The sequence below is a fragment of the Trichoplusia ni genome, chromosome 14, assembly GCF_003590095.1.
Source record: "Trichoplusia ni isolate ovarian cell line Hi5 chromosome 14, tn1, whole genome shotgun sequence".
Lineage (NCBI taxonomy): Eukaryota > Metazoa > Arthropoda > Insecta > Lepidoptera > Noctuidae > Trichoplusia > Trichoplusia ni.
In genome coordinates this window covers 4,276,667-4,285,949 of record NC_039491.1, presented here as the reverse complement: position 1 = coordinate 4,285,949, position 9,283 = coordinate 4,276,667, and the positions used below count along the sequence as shown (strand labels likewise).

Below are 9,283 nucleotides of genomic sequence, written 5' to 3'. Positions count from 1 at the left end.
TTTCTTGTGTTTTTATGAAGAACTAGCTTTTTACCCGCGTCGATGTCGGTTATATCGCGTTTCCAAGAGAACTCTTCAAAAGTCCGAGATAAAAACTATCCTATGTTCTTTCTCGAATCAACTCTATATCTGTACCAAATTTTATTAAAATCAGTTCATTGGTTTAGACGTGAAAGCGTCACAGACAGACAGACAGAGTTACCTTCGCATTTATAATATTAGTAGGGATTTTGGGGTTGGGGGTAAATATTGTCAATCGTTATTTTAGGACATTAGTCAAGCTTAAATTCGAGATTAATTAATACTGAAGCTTTGGACATAAGCTTCAATTAATCACATATTTAGGCTTCGTAAGTCTTGAGAAATATAGCTTTGGACATAAGCTTCAATTAATCACATATTTAGGCTTCGTAAGTCTTGAGAAATATACCTCTATATTCAATTTGTAATACTTTTGATGGCGCAGAAACGGAGGCAGCCTTTTGCTGAATTTTAGTCCTACTTATTTCCATTTCAAAAGGATATAATAAAAACGAGCAGTTTTCACCGTAAACAAAATAAACAAATGAGTAATTCATTTATCAAATTTTATTTATGCAACCTTGAGCCTTTTTTACAGTTTATGAGTCATTTCGCTCACAATGTTGTTCCAACAACGTGACATAACAGTAAATAACTTTTACAATGTTTTCTAGGACGCGAGTATGCCAATACAAAACATCGAGAAACCTGAAGGGAATTATGAAAAATATTAGTATTTTATTCACAAATATATATATATATATAACAAGTATCTTTATTTATTTATGCGACAATGAATTTATTGCTTAATAGACATCATTTAATATTTAATTCATTTAACAATGATTCGCCGACCTTTTTCTTTATAATATCGATAAATTTGCTTTCTTTAACTATTATTATAACAGACAAAAAATGTCTTCGCATTTTTTTAACTCTATATACAACTCATCTGGCAATAAATAATTTCGTTTGAGGTAAAATACTAATTGATGTATTAATTGTGATTAGTAATTGTTCTTATTGTCTGCTTATTATGCATTTCGACTAAGATAAGCTTAAAATCCGTTAACATTGTACATAATCTGCACCAAATTGATTTCTAAGTTCTCTTTTCAACAAGCAATTTTACCTATTTGAGACAGCTTCAAGTAGAAAAATATAACATTCGAATCAGCTAGTATCTTATAATCTTTTATATTTTTATTACTTACTATTTATATGTATTGCTTTTTTTTCGATGCAAAGTTCAAGATAATCCAGCAATGAGCACGATAGGTATTCTGAGCTACTTTGGTGAAAAGAACATTCGAGCAAAAATTATACAACATAAAGATAAATAGCTAATCATGAATATAAACGGGCATGTCGTGCATGGATCCAATAGGCTTGATATCGTCCAAAGTAATCGTTTATTCCCAAGACCTCCCTCACAAAATGCCTATTCCGTTCAAAATACGTTGCTAGGATATGTGAATTATTATTTCATATAAATAAATCTCATTTAACAATTAAAATTGAGATTAAAAATAAATAAGTAACATCTCAAATCGTACTATTGAGTTCCTTAATGTCAATTGTGAAAAAGGCCTTTAAGGAACTTTTAAAAATCTTAACAAAATTAAGCTAAATGTTATATTATAATGATTGTGCCCACTTGACATATATACTATTTTATTAGGAATATTTCGACTATGTATAAGTGCACTTGATATGAATGTATACAAAGCTACTGAGGTGTAGGGAAGGACAAATTGGCAGTACTTAGTCTCTGGAATCTCTTATCGGTAATTGTAATTACAAATCCTTTTGCTGCCACTGTACACAACCACAAATTATTGAGGAATCCTCCGAAGTGCTCGGGATTGCTACAACTGCATATAAAAATTAAAATATAAACTTCATAAATATTTATCACTACAGCTAGCTAACTAAACTGCAGTTTTTGCATAACGGTGAATCAATGTGTAATTTGTTTACAGTATTGGCGTAATTGTCCGTGGCAGTAAAAGGGTTACCCAAAAATATCGGAAGACATGCTTAAATCACATGAATCTATTCATCTTACTAATCCTTAACTAGAAAGGCATTTACTATAATTGTTTTAAGCTTTATTTTTATCTCCAAGTTCAATCAAGTGGACACTATCAAATTATTAATACATAAACCCTAATAAAATACATTGTTCGCTAGACTTCTCCGAAATTCGTATGCATTGTTTCTTTAGCGTGTTTTTGTGCTTCTACCTGGCCGGTAAGGAACTTGTCACACACCATACACTTTAGGGTGAACTTGTTGAGGTCGGTGAACTGTCGGGACGACTTCGCTTCGTGAGCGAGCTGTTCTGCTTCATGATAGATTTCTAGATCCTCTGCAGGAAATATTGTTTGGATACCACCCTGTAAATTAAAATAAACTTATCGTATTTTACACCAAAATTCAACAAATTATCGTATTTTACTTCTTGCTGATGTGCTTTGAGGATAGCCCCGAGCAAAGTGGACTTACGCTATCCTAATCATAAGTTATTTTTAACTGGCAAGTAATATTCCACTAACTACTTTATTTACAAAATGTAGTAAGTACTTACATCAGACTGCTCCAAGTACAGTGGGTCATAGTGCACACCATCAAACAGTAAGAAAACCCGCTGTCCATAATTTTTGTCTTCACCAAATCTATTGATAATAGCATTTAATGTGTCTACAACAGCCATCTCAAGCCCATAGAAACGAGATAGGATCGCTACCTGTAAGACAATAAAAATAGGAGTTATTAAATAATAATTTATTGTTTTTTTTTAACCTTGAACAAAGGTACTTAGTGAAACTCCTTGAATAGAATATTTGATTGATGTCTCATGCCAATGAATAATAAATTAAGGCCTCTATTTACATTATTCATTGCTGTAATTACTACTAATTCAATTAGTAGTATTATTTTTTTCTGAGTGAATTAGTTTTTTTTTAGTTTTTTTTCATAGCTTACTTAACTTTTCTGTGGGATAACTTTAGAAAACCCTACAATCTACAATTAAGTACACTGCTCTCTATCCCAACACATATGAACAACATGTAATCTTTGTATTTTTTCTTTGCTTTGGTCTCTAGACATGTTTTTCAATAAATGGTTTTTTGTGCAGTCTAAATGACACCCTTTTTTTTAGTATCTAAACTATTGGTGTTAATTTGATAAGTTATGCTTTACCTCTATAGCACCACCCCATGAGCTTGGCTGTTGAATCCATGCACAGTAATCAGCATTAGGTTTCCCAAGAACAGCTTCATTATAAGTATCTAAGTCACTAGCTACCTCCATAGCAATAATCTGTCTCATTAAAGTATGGACCGATGTGTCAACATTTCCATTTAATACAAAACCTGAAAAAAAAGTTATCAATAAATATATACGTATTTTCTGTAATATTCTCATTAGGTCTTCATGTTCTGATTAATCACAAGTCAGGATGAGGTGACAAAAATGATTATTCACAAGTGTTTGTCACATTTCTATATTAAACTAGAAATATACTTTCAAGCATCATCAAGAACTAATTAAACTTAAAACTTAAGAGTTGATTTTATGCTTCTTCCAACATAAGTCTTTGATCAATAGACAAGAAACTAATAACAAACTGCATAACTTGATAAAGTACTTTGAAATATTGAACCACATGATTGCAGTTATATAAACATTGAACATTCAAGTCTGTATTCAACTGATAAACAACAAAAGAACAACCTAAATACTTATATAAGACACTATGTTTTGAGAAGATAACTTTGTACTATACTTGATAGTACACATGAAAGAGGTTGAGGTTTTACTCCACTGAAGTGTAATGAAACAGTCATTAAATTTTTATGATCCTTTGTATCATGACTTGACATTTAATGTGTTCTTTATACTGACAGGACATCACATAACCAGTATCAATTTAGATTCAATCTTCTAAATTTAGATGCTTTGTACTGTCTTTTTGTATGTTTTGAAATGCTTGAACACTTTAGTATAGTAGGGAGACGTTTGAGAAGTTACTGTCTACTGGATAACAATGACTTGAGTAAAATCTTGAAGTAAGAATTGAATTATGTTTCATACAGAAAAACAAAACTTACCTATGCTAGTAAATAAACATGAATTGTCTGAAGGGACCACCTTCTTCATGAGAATACCGGGTCTGCAGGGTCCTAATGTTTCATGTGACGCAATACCGTTTTCTAAAGGCTTTTGCTCAGGAGGCTTGCTCGAACCACCGGTCGAAGACACAGCTTTTTCTTCAACTATAAGAGTCTCGCCGGTTTTCAGACCTATTTCACTTAATTTTTTATGGTCGTTACTAATGTCCAACGGCTTGGGTGGATACCCACACAGCACGCAAACTCTCTCGATGCCAACGTCCGATATACTCGACAAAAACATCTTCAATTCGCCCACGGTGCTATCAGAGGTCAAATCTTTAAGTATTTGTTGACCATTTTTACTTTTAACTTTAAATGCTAACGCCGTCATTTTATTAAAATATACACTCAGTGAGCAATCTAATACGTGTTCAGTTAGGTTTGTCGTAATTGGGTCAAAAAGACGCCACAAGAGATGAAATAAATAAATTACTAGATTTGACTTTTTCTTTTTGAAATGACAAAACAATGTTGAAGTTTCAAATAGAGTTGCCATCCGAAAAATGTAAAAACCACAGGTTATATATAACCCACTAAACCGCAAACCGAATTTAGCTTCACATGATTTTTTTGCTTCATGTATTATGTTTAGAACAAGGAGTCAATCAAATATCCATCTGTTTATTGTGTAGTAGTGTAATTTTATAAATTAATAAAATTTTATTATTTTCAAATAAATCTAAATTTAAAACTTATTCCTCAATAGTAAATTAAATCATTTATGCGTTTAAGATTTAAAATCGTGTTACCGTGAATAAATTTTATAATATTTAATGAGTAAGTGATATGTTCGAATAAATTTAAATATTCGATTATTTAATATTGTAATAGGCATTTTAGTAACAAACCTTGTATTTTTTTTTAATGAAATTTTATTATGTAGTGAAATAAAACAATTTAAATTATGTTTCTTCGCATTTTAATAAAAATAACATTTCTACGTATAAATATTCATGATTAAGTTATAAAACACTAGCCTATCATACACTATGGCATTAACATCAACTAAGTATCCCATATATATTGGCACAATGATAATTTGTATAATATTGTGAAAGGAATTTATTAATGATAATAATTTTAATAGTTAACACCAGACACTGATTATAAGACGAAACAATTTTTGAGATTATATTTTATTACTTGTCAAGGATTAGGTATTTAAGTACAGTAACATAGAAAAAGGGTACTTAAGATAATTACTTGCGTAATGAGCGGTTATTATTCTAATTGCTACCATAAATTGAATCTAGTAAATATTGTACTTGCTAACAACAGCATAAAGGTACAGTTATAAAATTAAAAAATAGTTTGACATTTGGTGCATTGCTTTGGCATTCAAATTACTGTTACATAAATGATGATTAATCTGCGATTTTAACCGAAACACGCATTATAGAAGAAAAACGTTATCAGCAAAATACTTATCTACTAGTATACAATAAAAGTATTCGAATATTGATATGAACTGAATACCTATTAAAAACTACCTTTTTACATCTTAAAATAACGCTTAAGTTTATATATTGTCTCAAATTCTATCACTAATTTTATTACATAGATAAGTCATGTTTACATGCATGTAAATGGAAAAATGATTCTATGTGCGTTTTTCTATTAATTTAATAGCTGTTCACTATTTAAAAAAGAAATATATCATAAAAAAAAATCACATCTTACTTAATTATAGTATCTATTCATTTTACTACAATGAACATTGTATCTTTGGTAAAAATGTTTATTTTATTATGTTTTTATTATGATAAGCATAAGATAATAAGTAACGTCATGTACCATTCTTACAAATATTATGCAGTTCATACACTTTCGTTCGAGCATTGTACGGTAACCACTATTTTAAGTAATAGACCTAAATAATGTTAGACTAGGAATATTAGTTTATTTACATTTTCTTTCAGTCGTTAAATTAAAAATGCAAGCAGTTTTTCTTTAACAATAATTGACCGGATTTAATAACAATCATATGTCTTGAATTTGAAGTTGTTTAAAATATATTTAAATTAAAAGGTATTGCAACTTAAAACTATGGCAAGAATAAAATGTCAAAAATGCTACATTTTTAAACGTCATTTTGCCGGTAACGACCGACTTGGTGTTGCCGGCTGAAAATTTAATGAAAAACCGTAATGCGATCCGATTAGATCCGGCTATTGCGGTGCGGTCGCCGGTGTCTGGGGTGTCGGGGCACCGACCAGCGTCACGTAGGTCGTCGAACGAACCTTGGCGAGGGCGCTCGCAGTCCCCTCCTGCCAACTACCAAAGGAGGCATCCTCTCATCTTCTTCTTCATCATATTCTGCACCTTCCACGCTGTCCTCTTCACTCCATACCGGTTTTACTATTTGATATGATGCTGAGAAGCCTTTGAAAACTAAGGAATCGTCAGTTCGGAATTTAATTAGAAGGGCTTCTGAAGTAGAAACAATTTCAGGCGGCATCTGCGAAAGTAAAAACAACAGTTTCAAACAAAAGAAAGGTTTGCACGTTTATTATTCTAAAAGGTTCGGTCTATCAAACTTTACAATAGCAACATTTCGGCTACTGGGCATATTTATTGCCATGAACTAGATTAATGTGATTTTGGCTTTCGTAAAAACATTATTTTACCTTAGTTCCACAGAAGGTGCCGTAGCTTCCTCTACTACCGTCCAAGCCACCAAATACTTGCACGTAGTCATAGCGGCAGTTAACTTCAGGTTCTAACTCAAAGGTTAAAAACGTCAGTTGCACGAAATGGTTCCTAGGAGCTTCAATGTTCCAATCACAGTTAGCCCTTGACTCGTATGCGTTATCACCATATCGTGCATGAGAGTAAAGATGTTGGACAGCTTCTGTTGCTGCTAGATAACCGCCACAGGCTGCAAGTAAAAAAGCGGTCTTATATGCCACATTTAAAAAAAAGCTGGTTTCTCGGATATCCTTCTCTATTAAATTTATTCATTTTTGGTTTTGGTAAAGCAATATGACCTAAACATGTTTTAAGGATATTTCTTACCCGTTGAATGATTAGCAAGGAAGCCGTTTCTCTGTACAGATCCATCAGACTTGAATACAACGTACATCTGGTTTTGTGACGCAACTATTGGATGTGGAAGTCTGTTGCCACAGAACAGGCCCAGCGTCTTTTCTTCCGCTGAAGCACCGTCGTATATGGTCACGTAGTCGTACGCACATTCCTGGTGAGCAAACACAGATTAATAGTGTTAGTTGTAGTAAACAGTTAATGGTCAGATATACAAAAATGAAACAAGGATAAGATAAGAGAACTTATGCAACCACGAAACTGATGTCTCGGATTGTAAAAGCAGAAATCCAACACTGAACACTTCGACGTTAATTACATTTAGGACAAGATTGCAGAAACTTGTAAGCATTCAAGCAGTTTCTGCATATTGTATTCGTGATACTTACGGGATGGGGTTCCAATTCAAACTTCTGGAAGATCAGCTTGATTCGATGTCCTGGAGTTGTAGAGAATTGCCAAACGCAGTCCTTTCTCGGTGGGTATGTTAACGGATAGTTTGGACTGTAGTTAAAACGTTAACAAGTTAGTTATATAATAGTTATAGATATACATATGTATTACATAAAAAATAAAAACTGTAAAACTCCGATTCAAATATTAATAAGCTCTTTTCTATTAAAAGAGAAAACATCTCCCGCCCTAAAAACTATACCCTACCTATTGTTGCGAGAATCAGGGTGTTTTACAAACATTAGAGGCATATGCACTGTATACGTATAGACACCAAGGCGCAGGGTAAGCCTTCGTGGATCGCTTATCAACCGATTCTGCAGTGCATTAAAAAAGATGCACCTGTTTGTAGACTAAGACGATAATATATAATTAAACCAACCTGAAAATGGTGCCATGTGGTTGAGTAACGTCATGCTTGCAGCCGCCTTCCTTGCAGTCATGATTGTTGGGGTGTAAAGTGAAGCCGCTGTAGCAAGCGCACTCGTAGCCTCCCAGTGTGTTCCTACACTCGTGCTGGCATCCGCCATTGTTTTCAGCGCATTCGTCTACATCTATGTAGTAGGCTGCAGCGAAACCAGAACGATGGACTGAACCGTCCGATGTGAACTGGAAGAAAAAAAAAAACTTATTGACTGGTCATTAAAGCATTTTAGCAGTCAGAGTCACTAACCAGTGACCCTGAATGCTATAATGGAGGTCGTAGGTTCGATTCACATCCAGGACAATTAATGTTTGTGTAATGAGCATAATTATCATGATTTATCTATATTATGATTGTCAGTACTCATATTACAAGCTTTGCTTAGTTTGAGACGAGATGGGGTTGTGTGGGATATTATATTATTAAATCATCATTTAGCTGTTTCAATAATGGTTAAATCTTGGTTTGGGATTCGGTTTTTAAAACAGAACTTAGTTCAAATTTGAACAGGTTTTTATATTACTGGTAGATTCTTAATAAGTTTAAGGAAATTAACAATAATATAACCATCTTGGAGAATACAAATATATCTTTAATTCCCTTTTGTGTACAATTAATGGATTATACCATAATGTTAAGAAAATTTAAAACTTCATAACGTACTAATTTAATAAATCGGGTTTATTTATTACTATCTACTATTAAAGTTAGCTCTTACCTGAACTCTCAATACAGATCCATCAGAAGTAACTGGCGGTGGCAATGCAGAACCGCAGTACACTCCGTGCCGCCTCAGAACATCAGCTCCTAACTTCGAGTGTACCGTGACGCTGTCATATTCACATTCCTGAAATAAGTATTCGCAATTATTAAGCGTTCTTTATGGGAAGTTGTACGGTAGGTCGAGAGAGACGGGAGAAAGAAACAAGTTGATATTACATCATGTAAGAGAAAAGGTTTATGCATTTTCGTGAAAGAGTTTTTCTAAGCATGCCCATCATTTAAATTATATTTATAAGACCAACCACTATAGATAACGGAAATTTCCGCAATCGTTAACTTTAATAGAAAAGGCTTGAATGTATGGGGATAACAGATAAAAGTTGTAGCTAAGTATCGGTTCTCCCGTGTGCAAGTGAATGAATATGGCGACAACTCAATT

The 9,283-nt window shown here is 33.0% G+C and overlaps 2 protein-coding genes across 2 annotated transcripts in view; both read right to left on the bottom strand.

Moving 5' to 3' along the window:
• Positions 1–568: 568 nt before the first annotated feature.
• On the bottom strand, positions 569–4,684 carry LOC113500546 (ubiquitin thioesterase OTU1). The gene is made up of 4 exons (XM_026881377.1): positions 4,140–4,684; positions 3,229–3,401; positions 2,612–2,770; positions 569–2,420 (listed from the first exon to the last, which is right to left on the bottom strand). The coding sequence occupies exons 1-4, from the start codon at positions 4,531–4,533 to the stop codon at positions 2,211–2,213; spliced, it is 936 nt and encodes a 311-aa protein (XP_026737178.1). The 5' UTR covers positions 4,534–4,684; the 3' UTR covers positions 569–2,210.
• Positions 4,685–5,104: 420 nt separating this feature from the next.
• The window catches only part of LOC113500429 (tolloid-like protein 1), a 77,648-nt gene continuing 73,469 nt past the window's right edge, over positions 5,105–9,283 (bottom strand). Inside the window, exons 15-20 of the mRNA XM_026881220.1 lie at positions 8,840–8,968; positions 8,080–8,306; positions 7,634–7,748; positions 7,218–7,398; positions 6,830–7,080; positions 5,105–6,660 (exon numbers count right to left, since the gene is read on the bottom strand). Coding sequence (XP_026737021.1) covers positions 6,421–6,660; positions 6,830–7,080; positions 7,218–7,398; positions 7,634–7,748; positions 8,080–8,306; positions 8,840–8,968 — 1,143 coding nt within the window. The 3' untranslated portion in view covers positions 5,105–6,420. The remainder of the gene's footprint in view (positions 6,661–6,829; positions 7,081–7,217; positions 7,399–7,633; positions 7,749–8,079; positions 8,307–8,839; positions 8,969–9,283) is intronic.

Bases quoted from the DNA above. Each gene is read 5' to 3' on its own strand.
- LOC113500546 (XM_026881377.1), bottom strand. From the start codon at position 4,533: ATGACGGCGTTAGCATTTAAAGTTAAAAGTAAAAATGGTCAACAAATA. The intron at 2,771-3,228 runs GTAAAGCATAAC...ATTGTCTTACAG, and splicing joins CATGGGGTGGTGCTATAGAG to GTAGCGATCCTATCTCGTTT. The intron at 2,421-2,611 runs GTAAGTACTTAC...TTTAATTTACAG, and splicing joins TGTACTTGGAGCAGTCTGAT to GGTGGTATCCAAACAATATT.